General features: G+C 38.4%; 3 protein-coding genes across 5 annotated transcripts; 1 reads left to right on the plus strand and 2 right to left on the minus strand.

Moving 5' to 3' along the window:
- Window positions 1–2352: 2352 nt before the first annotated feature.
- On the plus strand, window positions 2353–7418 carry ftr82 (finTRIM family, member 82). The gene is made up of 8 exons (XM_067494519.1): window positions 2353–2501; window positions 2611–3228; window positions 4553–4648; window positions 4783–5016; window positions 5404–5563; window positions 5656–5712; window positions 5908–5973; window positions 6075–7418. Exons 2-8 carry the CDS (start codon window positions 2638–2640, stop codon window positions 6593–6595), a joined length of 1725 nt encoding a protein of 574 aa, XP_067350620.1. The 5' UTR covers window positions 2353–2501; window positions 2611–2637; the 3' UTR covers window positions 6596–7418.
- A 1055-nt stretch (window positions 7419–8473) lies between these two features.
- atp5l (ATP synthase, H+ transporting, mitochondrial F0 complex, subunit g) lies at window positions 8474–10331 on the minus strand. The gene is made up of 3 exons (XM_067494520.1): window positions 10171–10331; window positions 9621–9781; window positions 8474–8675 (listed from the first exon to the last, which is right to left on the minus strand). The coding sequence occupies exons 1-3, from the start codon at window positions 10220–10222 to the stop codon at window positions 8577–8579; spliced, it is 312 nt and encodes a 103-aa protein (XP_067350621.1). The 5' UTR covers window positions 10223–10331; the 3' UTR covers window positions 8474–8576.
- Window positions 10332–11317: 986 nt separating this feature from the next.
- nherf4b (NHERF family PDZ scaffold protein 4b) lies at window positions 11318–15939 on the minus strand. Of its 3 annotated transcripts, none has more exons than XM_067494852.1 (10): window positions 15823–15918; window positions 14101–14128; window positions 13435–13499; window positions 13130–13341; window positions 12835–13039; window positions 12608–12744; window positions 12256–12460; window positions 11975–12171; window positions 11625–11768; window positions 11318–11531 (listed from the first exon to the last, which is right to left on the minus strand). In XM_067494852.1, the coding sequence occupies exons 1-10, from the start codon at window positions 15836–15838 to the stop codon at window positions 11499–11501; spliced, it is 1242 nt and encodes a 413-aa protein (XP_067350953.1). In that variant the 5' UTR covers window positions 15839–15918; the 3' UTR covers window positions 11318–11498. The 3 variants fall into 3 exon arrangements, with proteins under 3 accessions (XP_067350953.1, XP_067350954.1, XP_067350955.1); XM_067494853.1 differs by lacking the exon at window positions 15823–15918 and adding an exon at window positions 14316–15787; XM_067494854.1 differs by lacking the exon at window positions 14101–14128 and having other exon boundaries at window positions 15823–15939.
- Window positions 15940–20348: the final 4409 nt, after the last annotated feature.

The raw sequence follows: 20348 nt of genomic DNA on the forward strand, positions 1-20348 counted from the left end.
TTTGGGAATATTTCTAAGTTAAACTAGGATGCATGCATGAAGGTGGTATGACATCAATGATGCTTAACAGTTGCATGAAGCCATTTATTCCCATTTGGCCAAAGTATATTTAAGCACTCTTAGTCTTTGTGCATTTACCAGCATCAACAGCCGTTTCCACTGTTTTGCCAAAACACTTTGAAAAAAAATGTTTCTTCCTGTTTCTATTACTCATACTCTGTGCAGTGGATCCTTGTTTTGTTTGTTCAAATGACCAATCAGTGCAGCAGCCATGCTTTCTGCTGCACCATAATGAAGGCTGACCTTTCACCTTGATCGTACACATGACCATGGAGTTTCCATTTGCATCATCAAAGTACAGATTTATTTAATACTCAAGATTAAAGTTTCAAAAAACTGTATTGATTCCATGGGAAATTTGGTTTGCATGTTACAGCTGCTCTCCGCATGAAAAATAGAAAAGAAAGAAAAAAAATTTCCACCAAACCAAGACAATAAACAAGTACAAGTACAAAATACTGATTAATAAGTAAGAAAAAACCCAACTAGAGGAGTAAACATAAATGAAAAAAATGATAAATGACATAAAAACAAAACTATTTGTCCATTTTGACCATTTCCTCCCCCTTCTTTTTACAGAAGGGGGATGAATTAAACAGGTTAATGGCCACTGGGAGAAAAGATCTCCTGTGATTTTCTGTGGAGAACTTCACTGTGATCAGCCTCTGGCTGAAAGTGCTCCTCTGTGCAGCCAGCACACAGTGGTGTGGTCAGGAGGGATTGTCCAGGATTGAGAGGAGTTTGGACAACATTCTCCTCTCAGCCACAACATGCAGAGGGTCCAGCTTCTCCACCAGAACAGAACCAGCCCTCTTTATTAGTTTGTCCACTCTGTTACTGTCTGCCACCTTCATATTGCTGCCCCAGCGAATCACAGCGAAGAAGATGGAGCTGGCTACTATGGACTCATATGGACTGTGCTTTCCTCTATATTGATGCTGCTTTAACTGACCAGTCTAGTTTATTGTCAATGAGCATTCTTACAGAAATGCTACTCTTCTCTAGACGCGTGTAAATCTCATTAAAGTGTCATGTATATGACATTATCATGTTTCAAATAAAAAATGTTTTAAACTAACAATATGCTCTGTCTAGTCTTTGTCTTTATATCATGTGTTCAGAACTCTCACAACGTAAATAAGAGCCACATACAAAGTTTTCCCACTGTGCAGCGGCCCTCTCCAATAACAAGGTACAGAAGTTAATGTGTAAGCGCTCCCTTAACTCTGGAGGAAGGAAGGAAAACTGGCTTATCAGAAACCTGACCAAATATGGAGAGGTGAAACTGCCTAGCATATGAAGTAAGGCATGAAATTAAATCGAAGGTGAAGCCACTGTAGTTTTTACTGACATTACAATTGACAGGCAGGAAATGGAAAGTACAATATATTACTATCTTTTACTAGGGTTATTTCAAACAAGAACCTTTACATTTGAAACTTTCACAGTAATCCTGAAAATCACACAGAAGTGCTGTAAATGGAGCAGTAGTATTGGTGGAAACCAGTGGTTTAGGGCTAATTAAAATGCTAATGAGTGGCTGTGACATCACTGAACACTTCATGTTGCAGTACGAGTCGGGGTCTTCTCTTCTCTGTTTTTCCCCCAGCCGTTTTTAAATAACACTACATTTAGTTAAATGAGGGGGGCATTTTAAGAAATGCAAAAATAAAAAACAAACGGCACGCACACAAATATGTGAAATTTGCACTGCACCAACACACCTGGAATTGACAGGAATGTTCTGTCCGTGTGTATGTGCATGTCCATGTGTGTTTCCGTTTCATGTTGCAGCCCTGAAATTTTCTTCCTGCTGCACAAACAGGTGCATATCTACAGTTACGAATTTACTTGCAAATTTTAGCAAACTGGTTTAACTGGTTTCAGTGCAAATACTACAGCTTTGACCTCTAGCCGCACTTGGCCAAACCACCTACAGCAAGCTAGAGCCTTAAACATGTAATCACTGATTAAAAAAGCAAGCTGGGATACTGGAGTTTTCTGTGAAACTCTACTTGGGCTCAGGGTGTTTGTTTATTGGGTGGTCCCTCAAATTCCTACAGCACCTAGGCTGCTTTTTATGTTTGTCAGACTATAACCGGTTTAAGACAATGGCGATTCTGTCTTACAACAATAGGTGGAAATACAGCTGCCGAGATGTGTGTGCGCACTTCATCCACAGATGAGCCACATGAGAAATTTGAGAATAAAGGAAACTGCAGGGAAATGGGAGTGTTTTCATGCACATTATTTGCTGTCCTTTCCGTTGCTTTTCATTCATTCTCTTTCGTTCAGTTGGTTCTCTGTCTCTCTCCTCTCCTGTCCCTTCTCGCTCAACCTGCTTATCTAAACTGGGCAGGGCTCGATATACTCACAGCACAGCACAGGGGGGAGGGCCTTGTCTGCTTTCAATCAATAACCTCTGGAATTCAGAAATACAAGTAGGTCCTGTCTCTAGCAGGCTGTACCACACTCTTGAGGGCGGGCTCCTAGGAACACACCACAAATTTTCTATCTGCTTCTGGCATTTTTCTTCGTCTCTTTCCGCAGGTCTGACGGGGTTTTGACTTCACCACAATGGCTGATCACACTTCGCCAGATTACTTTAGCTGTTCCTTGTGTCTGAATCTTCTGAGGGATCCTGTGGCTATCCCCTGTGGGCACAGTTTCTGTATGGACTGCATCAGTGGCTACTGGAATGAAGCTGACTACACAGGGATTTACATTTGTCCCCAGTGTAAGATCACATTTACTCAGAGGCCTGTTCTGCGACCCAATGCCACTCTGAACATGGTGGCTGAGAAGATCAGGAAAAGCGGGCTGAACCTCAACCTAAGTACGATCCAAGGGAATGTTTACGCTGGATCAAATGATGTCCCTTGTGACTTCTGTTCTGGGAAAAAATTAAAGGCTGTCAAGTCCTGTCTGAATTGCCTGGCATCCTACTGCGAGAAGCACCTGAAGCCTCACTATGAATCAGCCACATTCAAAAGGCACAAGCTGGTGGATGAGCTGGGAAACCTGGACAGGAAGATCTGCCAGCAGCACCAGAAGCCTCTGGAGCTCTTCTGTCGAACAGATCAGATGTGTATCTGTGCTATCTGCACAGTCAGTGAGCACAGAGGTCATGACATTGTCTCTGCTGAGGCAGAAAGGGGTGAGAAACAGGTAAGAAATCTTCTTGTCTCTGGCTGTGAATCCTATTGTTACCCCTCACAGAATGAAAGTAGGACTTGATGTTAGAAAGATACAGTTGTTGGAGAGAAACCACCTTATGGCCTTATGATCTGAAAAGTTATTCAGGGAAAGAAACCTTTCAAATCTTCGATACATTAGAAGGACAGTACATTTGAAGTGAATTGGGTTAAATCAAACAGTAATTTTCCCAACTCCTGTAATGGGACTAAGACTGGTGGTTGTACTTTGACCTGTTTCTATCTGCTAGCCTGGGAGGCACTCACCGCCAAAATAAATCCAGCTCTCTGATTAGCTGTATGGAGACTGGGGGAGTGTCTTACACTTATCACCTTTGAAAGCTGCTTTTCAGAGAATGTGCTGTTCCAGCTGTGGGAAAGATACACAGAAACTTCCTTCGGCTGCGTTGGTTCCCACCTGTGGGAGTGGGCCTCCAGTGATACTAGAATGTCAGGGAGTCAAGGCTTTTAACAATGTCTGATTAACCAATTTTGTTACCACAGGAATGCACATTTAAATGACACACCAGTTAAAGTGCCTGTAAAATAATGTTGAGGAGATAACAGTGTCAGCAGCATGTGCATGGTTTGAGCAGTTTTAGTTTTTATGCACGAGGAACTGAGGAGGAGTGTTTTTATGGCAGCTATGATTATGGGTTAAAGGATTTTTTCAAGCATGATGAAGTAATAATTCATCCTGCTGTTTTCTTAACAACATGGGGAGTCTGGTTCCTCTCATCTAGTGATTTACAATCAGAGTCTCACATATCTCACTCTGTCTCCTGCTCTCTCCCCTCCCCCTCTCATGTTCCCTAGATTCCCCACATTCCTCAAGCTTATCTTGAAGAATGGTCGGTGGGCTTCAGTAAAAGCTCAATTAGAAGCCCCCTATTCCACATGTCAGGGCCGTGTGCACCTTGAAACCTCTTTTTAAAAGTCAGGCAGCAGTAGTTTCACATTCCTGGAATCGCCAGAATTCCATTACAGATTTTTCCCTCCTCTCCCTCTGAGATAAAAGCTGCCTGTATTAATAAGATTGTTTGAGTAAAGTTTATTAGACATGCCAAAGGGGCTCCCCAGGTATTTCACAATGAGAAAGACTGTTTGTGCTGAACCAACAAATGTGAGGCTTTATTTCTTGTGAAAACAACATCTAATTAATGGGATTCAATGCAATTTCTATGATTGACTATAATAAAGGTACATAATATATTAAATGCAGCAATGCCAGCTTTCAACAAGGGGCTGAGTGTAAGGAGAAAACATAGATGCTTGTGTAATAGTTCTTTATTCTGCAGAAACTACTTGGAGTCTCCCAAACTGAGATTAAACAAAAATGCCAGGAAAGGGTGAAAGAGCTGGAGGAACTAAAGACTGCAGTGGATTCCCTGAAGGTAAAGACTGTTAATAAAATATTACTACAGTCGCTATTAAAATCATATACACTGATCAGTAGTAGCTTATCGTGAATTGGACTACAGTTGCAGTTTCTTCTATAAATCACTGACATCCTGAGTTTGTTATGCAGAACTCGGCCCAGAGAGCCATGGTGGAGAGTCAGAAGATATTTGAGGAGATGATTCGCTCCATTGAGAGGATGAGATCAGAAGTGACCAAGCTGATTGGTATTAACGAGAAGGCTGCTTTCAGCCAGGCCGAGTCTTTGGTTGAGCGACTGGAGCAAGAGATAGTTGAACTCAAGAAAAAGGAGGCCGGACTGAAGCAGCTGTACACTACTGAGGACCACATTCACTTTTTGCAGGTAATATAACAAGAGAAGGCTTCCTATATTTTTGTTATTGTCCACAAATAACACGCCAACATCTATGTCACAGTGTCTTGAAACATCTGCCACTGAACATGCTCAGATATGCAGCTCTGTCTATGTCACAACCTTATGACTTTGGAGTAAAGTTTTTTTGCAATATCTAAAACATAACCTGATGCACAAAAAGAGATTGCTGGTGTGATTTAAAATAAAAGTTTAGGCAAGTTCTAGTCTTGCTATGCTATAACAGCTTGTCACTATATTACTGTATATTAATATTTATGACACCATATTGCCAATGCAAAGATACCAATGGCATTATTTAGGGGTGTGATTCACTTAGAGTACATAATTACATAATTAATTTTTTCTTTCCATCAGAATTTCAATTACCTCTGCACCCCCACTGATGACGGCTTCATACCCAAAGTGACAGTGAATCCGGACTTTTCCTTTGCGGCTGTCAGGAAAGCTGTGGCTGAGATCAAGGAAAGCCTGGAGGAGTTTGGCAGAGAGGAGCTGCTCAGGATCTCCAAATCAGGTCGGACCTTAGCAACAGAAATACCTGCAAAAGATGGGAATTAAACACCAAAAAACTCAAATAGTTAAATGTGAATGTATTATGTCTTGCAGTAAATGAGGTCCCCGTCTACACTACAGAAACTAGAACACTGGAGAGAAGGAGCAGAGGTGAGTCCTGTCACATCATATAGAAATAACACCATGGGGTTAATGGTTATTTGTGTTGTGTAGAAGGCAAACCACAAAGCAGTTGCTTTATAGGTTATTCAGTAAAAATGTTACCAAAACACATAAACACAAGAATTAAAAGCATGTGTGTGGGTGTGTGCAGTTCACATTGACCTAACACTTTTTCATCTGCAGCCAAAGAAATGACAGTGGACAACACTCCTTCTCTAGAGCCAAGAAACAAAGCAGATTTTGTGAAATGTAAGTTTGTACTTTATTTATAGGAAATATGACAATTTAATACCCAAATACTAAGCTGCCAAGTAAATGCTATAAATGTATTGTGTTTTTTTTTTCTTCAGACTTCTGCCAGCTGAAATTAGACCCCAGCACAGCCTATAAGGAGCTGCACATCTCTGAAAACAGCAGAAAGGTCGTACGCACCAGGGACCTGCAGCCCTATGGAGACAACCCAGAGAGGTTTGACAGTTTTGCCCAGGTGCTGTGTCGGGAGGCCCTGTCTGGAGGCCGATTCTACTGGGAGATCGAGTGGAGTGGGGAGTTCTCTGTTGGAGTGGCCTACAAGGGCATCAGCCGAAAGGGCAAAGGCTCACTCTGTCTCCTGGGCTACAATGACAAATCCTGGAGTCTTCTCTGTTCAGACTCAGGTTACTCTGCCTGGCACAACCGGGTGGACAAAGCCGTGAGCGGCCCCCACTCTCCCAGGATAGGTGTGTACCTGGACCACACAGCAGGTGTGCTGGCATTCTACAGCATAGGCAACACCATGACCCTCCTGCACAGGTTTGAGACCAAATTTGTTGAGCCCCTTTATCCAGGCTTTGGAGTTGGAACCTCTGTCAGACTATGTCATGTGAAGTGATTATCAATATTTGATCACTCTTTTGAATGTGTGAAATATTTCCTGTGCCTTTTTTATTATTATATAAAGCAATGCTTTGGAAAAATGTATTTTTGGAATATTTTGAAACTGTACCATATGACATAAGTGATCTTTGACTGCTTATTTTTATAATACAAATGTAAATACAGTTTTATCTTTACTCAACACATATTAATGTTTGCATTGTGCTGTCCAATCACAGTTTTATGATAATTTTATAGGCATTATAGAAATATATAACTACACAAAAGTGTTATCCCTCTTAGCATCTGATAATTACTGCTGGAAGGTATTATAATGTGTCAGTAAGTAATATATCTTACTCTTAACTGACTAATATGTCAAAGTTATATGTGCCTCCACAAATAATATAATACATTTTAAGTGATGATGTAATGACAGTCATAAGAAAGGTACACTGAGACAACCTCAAGGTACATTTTTTATGATAAGTCATTACACTGTTGGGTAATCTTATTGCATAATAAATTCAAAATGTATTGTACTTTTATGAAGGTATGAGTATTACAAAAGCATACGTGTTGGTGCATTCACAGGTATTATTATGGTTCTATTACATTCACAACAATATCTCATTGTCATTTCATTTTGTCATGTTTTGCTATTATCCTGTAGTTGGTAAGCTGCATTTGAGCTCTTATTTTTTACCTTTATTTAATTTGTTTAAGTTTGTTTTCATATGTAGTAGACAACCAGACTATAACTGTATCCAAAAGACTTTTTGACTTTTGTAATAAAATTATTCATTGATAGTTCTAAATAAAGAGCTATGCGAGTATTTCTGTAAATTATCTATTTTCACACAATACATTCATACTGATGTCGGTAAATTAAATGTTTCATTGGATTACAAATGACGAATAGCACGTTTTTGTGCTTAAACAAAAGACATAACTGTTTGCTTAAAAAAAAACTTCAACCACTAGAGTTGGAATTTGAACTTTAACTGCTGTGAGCCATCCCATTTATAATCTCATGCATCTGTGAATCAGCAAGACACCTGCTCTGAAATTAAGATACCATTTTAACACCGAAAGTCCAGATGTCTCCCTCTGTTGGTTGATTGCAGGAACTGAATGGAAATAAAAAAATAGGAGTGGCTGCCGTGATCTAGCAGACACATTACCAGTAACACTGCTGTACTGTATTCAAAGGTAGATTATATGCAAGAATGTATAAGACTAACTATAGAAAAAAATTATACAAGCTGCACCACATTTTTCTTTACAATATAATACAAGTAGTAATACACTGTTGAACAAGTGCAAAGGACTGATGGCATAAACACCAAGTTATGTCTGAAAGGGGTTCAGATCACTATATTCGACTTTAGGTGTAGAAAACTTGGTTGTTTTTAACTGCACAAAAAGTACCGAGCAAGAGCAAGTGTCAGAAGAGCACTGCTTATAACTCATTCCTATGACACAAAATATTGATTTGCAGAATTGTCCTTAAAGTAAAATCTTAAGAGGATGTTCTTCATAAAACTAAGTTTGTCTAATGTTGATCCACAGTTAAGCCACAGTTTAATAATGTCTCTGTTCTCCAACAGTTAACCTGCAAATACAAAACATGCCTCAGGGAATGAAGAAACTAATAGGAATTTAGACATGATTTCATTATTTATAGCCTAAGTGGCTTCAGAAAGTTTTCAGTTTAACTTCAGTTCACTGTAATGATGAATGAATGACTAATTAAAGTGTTGCTGCACTCTGAATAATACCCAGGAGCCTCCTGTTTCCTTTAATTAGCTACCCATCTCAAACTAAACCTGCAGGTCAGATAAGTAATTATCTACTATTACACAGAGCAGCTAAAGAGTCTGGAAAACATACGTTTTTTTCACAATAGATAGTCATTTATTGGTTCCCAGGTTTCTTGCAGAAATTTGTGGATACAATGTTCAAGAGGAAAAGAAAAAACTACAACACTGCAAAATTCAGACATTGTAGCCAATGATGCCTCCTTTGCCAATGCATTCTCCAATGTAGAACCACATCAACACTTCAGTGGCAACCAACCCATTCCTCAGAGCATCCTGTGAAGCAAAAAATAAAAAAGATAAAGTAAAATTTTATATTAGCTGGTGATGAATATTTCACTGTCACTGCTTTCCATTTGGATAGACTTATTCAGTGTTTATGTCAATAAACCTGACAATTATGAGTTACCTGTACATCCACAGAGACAGCTAACGTCTTATTAAATTTCCTTTAAATGCTTTAAAATAGTTTGTCTTAACATGGCATCTCTTTTTATACTACTCAAAAAAAATCCAAACTCACAGTATGTTACATTTTGTATACCCACTTGTTAGCTTATGTAAATGTGATTATTCAATTTAAAGCCCCACCTAAAATTATTGTTTCCCCTTTTAACAGGTCAGCATAGAGCTACTCTTCATTATAACATGAGATTTTTAAATTTGCCCTCGTACTGTCAGCTGTACTGCAGACATTTTGGCTTCCAGTCTGACTCGTACTCCTTTCTTCAGCTATCATAAGAAAGTAATTTTAAGTTTAAATCAAACTTAAAACTAAAGAGAAAATACTCTCAATGCAGTTGCTGAATAAACTAGAATCATTGAAAATGTTTTACTCTTGGAGGCACATGATTTGCTGTGGCAACCCCTGAAAGGGAACAGCCAAAAGGAAAAGAAGAATATTGAAAATGTTTTCCTCAATATACTGTAATGTTGTATTACCCACAAAAACAATTATATTCACCTCCATTGTACTGATGCGATAACAATGGGTTACCTGCAGCAGCAACTTTTGACAAAACTAATTCATAGCTGTTTTCAACTTGGAATGAATAACTACAATGGGATTTGACAACTTGATATTCTCGATAACTTGATAAATGTCTCTTATGGTTTGTACAAAACCCTTGTTTCCTTGTCAGCTTTTGATAATATACGTTTTTTTTATAAGTAAAGCCATATTCTTTACAAATAATGCCTCTGTCTGAGAATGGCACACACCTTCACTGTGGTTTGACCGAGACGTCCTGTCTGGAAAGCCTTAATGAGGTTTGTGGCCCCCTCGATGGCCTTGGGGATCTCAGCAGGGGTAGGGGGGACAAGTTCAACACGGGCATAGTGCCAGAAGGTTGCTAGCCGAGGTTTGGAGAAGGTGACAGCGGCTGAGAAGAAAAACAATGTAGCAATTAGTACAAGTTAGTACGCGTTTGAAGCTCATTCTCCTATAGTTTTATGTTATTGTCTCTACCGACAGTTGCTTTGGGCTGCAGGACACCCGTTACTCGGGATGCTAACTGAGCTTTGCTATTTAGCCTTATGGCTTATGCTACGTGAGTGTAGGATATACTAACCACTCGTGGTAGCTGGCGCTGACAATCGTATTCCACTGCTGAAACTTAGCATTAGCTAACGTTACTTCATACAATTCAAGGCTAAGTCACTTGCAGCGAACAGCGACGGCCTAGCTACGTATTCTTAGATTAACAACCTACGACCCAGCTTCCCTTTATTGGTTACATTTTATAAATAATATTACAATAAATAAACTTACCGCCGACTAAGCTCGGTACTTTAGCAACCAGTTTTTGCACAGCTTGTGCCATGTTGAAGTACTTTACAATCCTAACTGGCCCCTGTTCCTGTTTAACGACTGAATGTCACCTCCAGTAGAAGGACCCACGGCTGCAGCTGACAACACAATTGCCTGAACAGAAATATCATGTGGTTTAAACTCGAGAGTTTTTTGTACTGATAGTTTTAAATATCACAATTTTAAGGCGCACAGAATTTATATATTTTCAGAATTTGCTTGTAATTTGATTCTGACTGGCCTTTAGTTACAAATGTATTAACAATTAACGCATAAACTTCGTTTTTTTATATGGGCAGTAGAGTGCAATGATTCGGGCCTTTTTTGGATGGTTTCCGTCACTTATAGGTTCTCATATACATAGTACATAATAAAAATACAAAACAAATTGCTAGATACAGTAGTTTGAGAAATAGGCCAAAAGAGTGAATGGATGATGAATGTGTATTTTATTGTAAAATACAATATATCCAAGAGTAAGTTGGAAATTCAGGAAGACATATTGTTAAGGAAATTTCAATTCATTCTGGGACAACAATATTATAGACAATAAAACTGGATAATACTTAGTTAGAATCTCAGGTAGAATCTTAGCAACACTAAATGGGATCATGGTTAATAGGGCTGTTATTTGGTCAGATCGGTTATATTAACATGTGTATCTTTGAAAAAAACTATAAATTATGCAAAAACAGTGACACTGTTGTTCACCCTATTACTCATTTAAGGGTTGCTATGCTATGTTTTGGCAATTTGCACACCTTTCATGTGTTATATTATTTATGTCATTTTTTGACAATGCATAATGGATCATGAAAAGTGAAATGTCAGAAACTAACGTAATACAAATTGAACTGTAAGTTTTTTCTCCTCTACACTTAATAATTTTTCTGCAAATACAAACATTTACACAATGCAAAAATATGTATGCTATAAAACAATAAACTTAAAACAAAGAAATTCCCTTTCTTTAAAATAATATTAAAAGCTTTATAAGTGTATGTGTCCACCAGTACACAAATATTAGTGAATGGTATTGTGTGTGTGTGTGGTAACCATTGTTCACTAAGACAAAATGTTCAACATATGCAATAATGACTGAACCAAATAAATTTAACACATTGTATCAGTTTAATCTTCTGGGTTCATTTGTGAGACACAAACATTATGTCATTGTGGTCAATATAAAACTAATAGTAGACAAATTGGGCCTGTTTAGATTGGTTGGAAGTCTCCTCAGTCAACAACTGTTGTGTGGGGAGGTCTACAGAACAATAGAGCTTTGTTCCTCACAAAGACGTTATCTCACAGTATTCTTCCTCCTGTTGACATACAAATAAGCATATATGGTAAATATAGTGATCATTGAACTGATTAGATGAAAAATTTGTAGTATGTATGAAACAATCTTTTACCTCATTGTCAGTGGCATTGTTGACTCTGGCTGGTGTTTCAGCCTTTTTTTGTGATGATTGATCTTCTACAGAAACTGGTAAACTGCTGTTGTTTTCTTTCTCTGCAGCATCATCCTCGCAGAAAAGAAGAGGTGATAGACCCAACTGCAGAAAAGAAAGGGAATAAAAACTGATCCTTATTTGTACAGGAATGGTTAGATAAATTCGTCCAAGGAATTATTTGCTTTGACCTAAGGAAATACTTAAAAAGAAAACCTTTTTTTACTGGTCTGTGATGCCCAGCTGACACCCACAAATAAGCATAAAGATACAGATTAGGAAAAAACATGTAGTTAGTCCGTGATGCCCACCCGGGTGTAAAACTCTAGTCCCTGCAGAGTGATGGTGGTGAAGGACACCTGCTGCTCACTCTGTCTCACTCTGTTCACAATCTCTTCATGGTGCAGTGACTCTACTGAGTCTCCGTTGACCTCCAACAGCAGATCTCCATCATGCATACCTGCCCTTTCTGCTGGACTGTCTCTGTCCATCTCACGCAGAACATGAACTATAGTTTGAAAAGACATTCACTGAAAAAGGCTCAAATCTGGAACACTTGACTTTTAATATTGCACTTTTTTTGTCATCTTACATGTGCGTCCTGATGGTGTCTTCTCCATTCGAAGGAGGAAACCATAGCCTTTAGGCCCAGAGACCAAGTAGAGTTTTCTGGCCCTATAAGGTAGGTTATGTGGAACAGCCATTGAGGGCAGGATAGGCATCTTTAGTTGCATGTATTTCTTCTCACTCTCACTATCAATCACTAGGATAGTGATGTGATTGCCACATTTTTTCATCTACAGGAAAAAATATTTGTTTTTGGATATAAATATATTGGCACTTGTTGTTTGAACATCAATTTTGACAGTTGCACAGTTGTATTCTAATCCAGAGAAAGAGTATGTAACTTTACCCAAAGAAAAAACTATATAAATGGGTTGTACCATCCTGCTGAGTGCAGAGTGTGTGAGCTCAGAGACTGCTGCTCCATCCATCCACACCAGGCGATCTCCCTTACACACCCCAGCCTTTTCCGCTGCGCCTCCTGTCGCCAGGCTCACAGAAAAGTGACCTTTCTCTCCTACAAACGACATGGAGCAGCTCAATAACCCTGCACAGAATTCAACCTAAAGTCTGTTAGAAATCTAAATTTAAAGGCTCTAAGTTTTACCTTCCACAGGTGTGAAGTGGATGCCTAGACCTGATACAGGATTCCTCACGATGTGACAGAGTCTGGGTGGTTTATAGCCTTCACCCTTGTATGCTCTGGCCAGATCTCGGAGGTCTTGACCTCGGGACACAGCTTGCTCATACTCCTCCCCATCCAACACTAACAAACATAGTTGATGTCCACTTAGCATTATCTTTTTAGCCACCTTGTTCATAAAAAGGAAACAGAGTAGCTCCAGTTAGAATCACAAACGTGAGGCTTCTTAAATGTTTTTAATGTCAGAAGCCTGATTTACCTCAGGGTGATAAACATCTACAACATAGCAGTTGTTAATTTCCAAAATCCTGTCTCCATTTTGAAGGCCACTTCGCCCCGCTACCCCTCCTAACACCACATTTCTGATTATGTGACCTTGGCACCCCTTCTCAACCCGCAGATGGAAGCCAAAGGACTCCCCTTCCTCACGTTTAAGGACACATAAACGGGGCCTTGGTGTCGACACAGAGTCTGAATAGAGGAAATATCAAATTCTTGTCACACGGAGCATTTTTCTTCATCTCTGGATCAATTAGAAATATATGAGAAATATATGTAGCATACCTGCATCATCTGTGATGACCATCATTGGGTTGTCTATTCCCTCTTTAGGATCAAATATAAACTTTCTGCAAAAGGAGAGGTAAGACACCTTTTGTAAGCTGTTAGATTTGGTCAATTGGGTAGATAAATAAACATGAAGTAGACGTTGATTCTGTTTATGATACTCTAAACCAAAGCTTAAGGTTTAAGCAGCTACATTATGATCTAGTAACGGTGCCACACTTGTTATTCTAGGTTGTAGATTTAATTAACTGATCAATTGTTGGTGCATTGCAATGTTTTGTGCAAATTTACAGCACAATCTGTTATAACCTTGATAGTAACAGTTATTATCTGTGCAGTAACCTTATCTTGTGCCAAATATCTTGAAGATCACCACATTCCAAAAGCCAAACTGCAAGGCCAAGTCAAATACATTTTGTACAATATCTGTCAAGTTGTATGTATTCAACATTACTGTAATACAGGAGATATGAACAGGGGAGTTCTGTAGTTTATGCTACTGTCTAATTCAGTCCTATGTTGCCTCTGATCACCCTAATCTTACTTTTATCAGTAGCAGCAGTATAGTGTTCACAGTTAAGGTAGAACTGACAGAGACAATATTGAGGCTTTTTTAAAATGTATGAACACTGTTTCAAACAATCAGATGAAAAGACGACTTACTCTGTCATACCTAGGATTTCCTCCAACCCTTGAAAAACAAAAATCATGTGAAGTGAATGGTTTTAGCATTTAACACTTTAGTATTTACCTCACTGAAGACTTTGCATAAACACTTCTGTATTCCACACTTCACAAACCAAACATACAATTTTGGCTGACAAATCAAGCATAATTGTTACTACCAATCACATTATTGTGCATTAATGTGAACTTACAGCTCTGTGAAAGTCCCCTCGGTTCAGCCTACTAAACTCCGCGGCAGTTAGATTGGTGTTTGTGTATTAAATGCTGACTATAACTATCATGAGAGGCACCATAAAACAGGGTTTGACTTTATGTGATTATCTTTACTCTTTGGCCTCTCTAAAATGCAAAGGAAGATTATTAGAAACATAGTACAACTACTACAACTCGGTCTTTGTTTTAAGTGGTCTTCAAGCAGCAACCAAGACATTTATCATTTTGTCAGCAAAATAAAACACCTTTCTTTTTCCATGTAGTGCCTCTGTGCCATCCTAAAAAATACATACTTGCTGCTACAAGCATCCCCCTCTTACATAAAGTATCTTCTGGGGGGCCGGAGCTAATCCCAGCTAAGTAACAGATTACATCCTGTATAAATCACCAATCTATCACATAGGAACAAACAGGGACTGGTAACCATTTTGGCCCACTGTGGGGCAAGAGGTAGAGTGGTCATCCACCAATCCCAGTTCAATCCCCGTCTCCTCTGGTCACATGTCACAAGTGTCCTTTAGCAAATACTGAATCCTAACTGAGTTGCTCCCGGTGAGTGTTGGCCAGCTGCATAGCGGCTCTCCCATCCATATCTGAGCGTGTGTGATTGTGATTGTGATTGCGACTGGGTGAATGAGAAGCAGTGTAATGCGAGTACCAATAGGTAGACCATTTACCCTTCACACACATATTCATACCTATTAGAGTTTTAAAGTCATCAGTTATTAAACTACATGTCTATAGATTGTGGAAGGCTGATATGAATTAATATATTATAAACTGCTAAGCAGCCTGTGGATTTTCCTTCGTGATCCTTGTTAATTAATAGTTATAATTTAATTGTTCTATCAGTTTTGTAAAATTAATACAAATCTTAACAGTACCTTGTATCTACAGCTGTGACTACAATCCAATAAACGTAGCGAAGAAAGAAAGCACAACGTTTCCCTCTTAAATGTATCCCAACTGACATACAAAAACCTCAAAACTATAAATAATTACAGTACTTGAGTGAATGTAATTCAACTTCTACAACTGAGCATGAAAACCTTAACAGCTCAAAGATGAAATCCACCTCCTCCGGTCCTGAATTATTTGTACCATATGGACTTCATTTCAGCTAATGGGTTGCTCTTTGCTTTTCTCCCATAAACCTTTTTTTAAGGTCACAGGAAACTTTATACACAGGAAAAAAAAGTGCAGACATCGGACTGCTGAGGGTAAAACATGGAAATATAATTTAAAAAACCTTTAGAAGCACCATCCAGTCATTGACCTGAAAACATTAAACAACTTAATTCTAGTATATTGGTGTTCTATTTATAGTCTGTATTTCAATTTACTGTAAGTATAGACCTTTTGAACCTAAATACAGCACAATCAAATATGGCACAGGCATAAGAAATCCACGTGAAGTATAAAATATTTCAAATACTAAACACAAGGACAACAGGAAAGCTCAAATGAAAATATAGATTGAAGTACCGCTACTTGTTGTCATGTTGTATCTCGTCCCCCTCACGTGTCCCCAGTCACAGACAGATGTAACAGACCGAGTGCTCCATGTCCAAAGATTTATTCTGACCACACAGAGACGCCTCCTAACAAGGGATACTAGGATTAATGTTTAATCATTTGTGAACTTTTGAGTACACATGTATCCAGGTAATATCTGTATTGCACAGTATCATGTACCAGCTATGTAATAATTCATTCCCTACTGTTTTATCTCAGTGGATGACTTTCATCTTGATATTCTGGAAATGTTACAGTTATCTGTGCATATGTGTACATGCTGTATCTGTTCCTGTTCTCCTGAGAATCACATTCAAAATGTCAAGGCTGAGGTTTGGTGATAAGTTACACAAACAGACCAGCATTTCAAGTTGTCAGAGGGGTGATTTACAAATCAACTGTGGTTGCAGCAGAAGGAATAGTGCTTATTCAAATCAACATAAATTAATGGAAATGCTGAGGGAAGGAGAACATGAGTGGGCAAATAATGATCAAAACATATTAAATTGGCTTATCTATTTCACCTTTGGGGTTCCAGGAAGACTAACAACATAATTCTTATGGTATGTGTCAGGATCATTAACTTCATTTCCTCCTTCAGGCTTTTATTTTGCAGTCACTTCCTCGTCCTGGTCCTTTCACGTTCACTCCTCTTCATTAATCCCTGTTAATCATGTGTTATTGGAGTTTATACTTAAGGGATTTTGGAGTTCTCTTTTTCAGGATTTTGAGATTCACCCCTGCTATGTTCCACATGTTCACTACCAGGCCTGCCTCTGTTACGGCTCTAGACCACTACATCTTCCCCAGTGGACCCCCTCCCAGCGTTTCCTACCTTATCAAATAACTAATCCTCGCTGCATCTAAAGATCTACCTCTACTGCCAGGACAATACTCCTCTCCATAAAGCGCTGCCTCTCCTGCAGACTCTGCTTTTCTCCCCACTCACTCTAGTAAGTGTTGTTCTTTATATACTCAATTTCCCACAAGTCATTGCTGAAATACTCATCTATGTGTTCTCTCTCTTGAACTGGAGCACAACACCTAGCGAGTCGGGGATCTATTAAATCACCATCCTGCTTTTGCCAACTATCTTCTTTAATAAACTTCTTAAATTTAAACTGAATAGTTGTGTCTGGTGTATTATTGGGTCCAAACTTGAAACCAAATTCTTTATTTGTTATTATTGATCAGTAGTTTGTACTTGTTTTCTTGGTTTGGAAGGTTTTTCACTTTCTCTTCTACTTTTCACGTGAAGAGCAGCTGTAACAAGGCAACACTATTTTCCCATGGGATCAATAAAGTTGCTTGAATCTTAACAGTGCTATGCTTCTTTACATAAAAGTTTCTAAGAAGTTAGCATTCATCAGTCAGCTCTCACATTTCCCTGGATACACTGTTACAAGAGATAATGAGGTTAGATTGGTGACTTCTAGCATTTTTAGCTTTCATGTAATTCTCACGTTTTGAGAAGGTCAGGTTTCAAGACACTGAAATGCAAATTAAGTCGGTGATTAGTAAAGAGGGATTTTTTTAAATTCAAATTACAGGTTATTTTTTATACTTGAACATACAGTGGAAACATATATAGATGACAGTTTCTTTACAAGAGTATTTTGTGCGTGTGTGTGTGTGAGCATCCTGCAGTTCTGGATAAACTTGCTATGCTTGTTCAGAGTCAGACTGGGTTTGACAGCTTTGAGGGTGGCAAGTATTAAGATGCTGTTACGGGAAGTACTGTATACATGGATTGGATTGCAAAGACACAGAAGTGGAGAGGTTTGTGGCTTAATTATAAGTTAGAGTGCTAGGTTCTGCAAGTAGATGCTATTAAAGGCTCAGCAGGTGGCACTGCAGCATGTTTAGTATGCTGCACAGGCACAATGTGGCAACGTGGGAATTTTTATTAAAGTTTTCTAACTTTCTTTTGTCTTCAAAGATTAAACCTGTTTCTTGTGCAGAGATCATCTAGTGATCTTTTTCAAGTCTGTCCTCAAAAAATACCCATATGCCAATATGCATGTTGTGAGTTTTTTTTTTATTCCCTATAATCATTGATTCTGTCCATATTGGCATATTTTGTCCAAAAGGAAGGGTAATAAAATCTGCAGTCCTTTACTTATACATCACAAGCTGTGGACTATCTTTTACATGGGTACCGCCATGGATCATTTCTTTATAAAGATATCAGAAGGATCAGAAGGTATCAGAATGATTACAGCAACTACCAATGCTTCCTATATACATATAGTATGCATTTGGGATAATTGCATAAAGGTTTAACAGTATTAAACTGTGATCCTAATCCAAACCATTATCATTTATTTGTGCTGAAATGACATATAGTATCAAGTTTAACCAATAAGTTTGAACATCCGAGATTTAAAAAGAAATGACTATCCTTAGACTCATATGTGACAAGTTCCTGTTTTAAAGGATCAAAGCACACATAGTCAATTAGTAACCTCACCTCTAGTGGCGTTCAAAGGTTAGGCTTTACTACACTGCACATCGCTAAAGCATTTGTTTAAATAACAATGTCAGGAGGATTTGTCAATGCATGGTTTTACATCTTTCTATTTAATTTAGAATCAGAATATATTATAGTTAAACTCATTGTGTAGAAGGAACATATTCTTCATTTTATATAAGATTTATCATTACTATACATGTTTGACAAAGGAAGAGTCATATGAATGTATTTGACCCTGTTAAAGAACATAAGTCAAAGAGCAAATGTTTCCAGTATTCCCTTTACATCTGCCTTCTTAAAGTGGAGCAGAAAGAAGGATGACAGGGAATGAGAAAAGAGCAGGAGAATCAACAAGGCAGGCTTCTATGGGACTTTTCAATCCTGGTTCTGGATCCAAGTCTCAGTCCTTCTCAATCATCCCGGATGGGATCCCCCCAGCCACAGGAAGAAACAGAGCTCCCATCTGTGCCTAAATCCTTGCCAAAGCACTAGCTGTCAAATATCTGTAAAGGAGACAGCTACCTTTTCATCCCATTTGCTACACACATCTAAACACTAGTCTAAGAAAGTCTGCTCTACTGTGGATCTCACTTGACTATTCATGAAACTGCAGAGGATGTTGCTCGGTTACTATAGATGGGGGCATCATCCTGGAGTGTCTAAGGAAAGACAAGAGCAAACGCTCTAGAAATATCAGCGCTGTCCTTTCTTTTACATGGAGCCTGTGGCGAATTTAGGGTACAGTGGGCCTGTGTGACATCTTTGGAGTCAGAAGGCCACTCTCTTACTATGACACACGTGGCTTCTGTATGAGTGTTTGTGTCTTGTGTTTGCTCAGTCTGTGAATCCATGGCAACAGCAACGTGAATGGCCTTTTCACGACATCCACCACTACACCCTCCAGCTCTGAAATTATAGATCAGTAAAAAAATTCCTAATTGTTTTGGTTGCATGTGAGATGTAACATTGTTATTTTTTAGACTTGGTCCCAGGTTGTGGAAGTAAAACCACTCAAATTATTTTGAAGAAAAAGATAATAGGGGAACTACTGTTTAAGCTTCTATTGACATGAAATTACTTCTGTGTTTTTTGGTTATGGATTTAAATCGGTTGTTCTGAAATGTTAATACCACTTGTGTTCTGAAATCAGAATGTAATGTTTTTAAAGGGGGCTATAATCAGAAAAAATAAAAACATTTGTCCCAGTACAAATTAAATATCTATTACTCTTAAATATATAATTATAACTTTATAAAAACAAATGTATGTTGGACATTAATTCTTTTTTACAACCTGACATCAATTTGACCTTTTTCTTCTTTCTCGGTGGATCAGATTCCAGAGGTTCTCTGATGGGACTTATGTTCTTGGAATCTTAAGCTCTTGTGACGAATGCATCATTATGAAAATAGAATAGCAAAAGCTATTGTGCTTGTTCAGATCATTTATGACCTTAAGCCTTTCAATGATAACCCAACCTGTTTGTGGTGCTTAAAGTATATTATCGGCCATTATTTATGGCTATACAGTAGTGTTTTAAGCATTGGTATAACATTGACGATTGACTTAAGATTTCTGTTCAAATGCAGAAACACCATGAAATTGTATAAATGTTTCAGGTTTGCATTTTTCTCTCTCAGTTCTGCTCACATATACCATAAATAAAAATCTTCTCAGGTGACTGTTACTGGGGCACAGCCTTTATTTAATAAGGGTCTATTTTTGCAGTATCTATATTATGATATCTTTATGGATAACCTTAAAGATCATAATACATTTTTCAGGCATCATGATGTGTGATTGACAAACAGCGTTTAGTCATTTCACTCCAACCACATTTTACGTCAGAAGCCAAATTTGCTGGCTCAACAGAATAAGATCTTTGCTAAAAGTGCACCTCATCTGGTTTTATATTGCCCAATAAAGTTACATTCACTGCAACAGAAATTGTGGTTGTAAAAAAGGGAAATGATCACTTGGATCAAAACTCCACCCAAAACGTAAAGCATGATGCAATAGCACA

The sequence above is a fragment of the Channa argus genome, chromosome 24 (assembly GCF_033026475.1).
Source record: "Channa argus isolate prfri chromosome 24, Channa argus male v1.0, whole genome shotgun sequence".
Taxonomy (NCBI): Eukaryota; Metazoa; Chordata; class Actinopteri; order Anabantiformes; family Channidae; genus Channa; species Channa argus.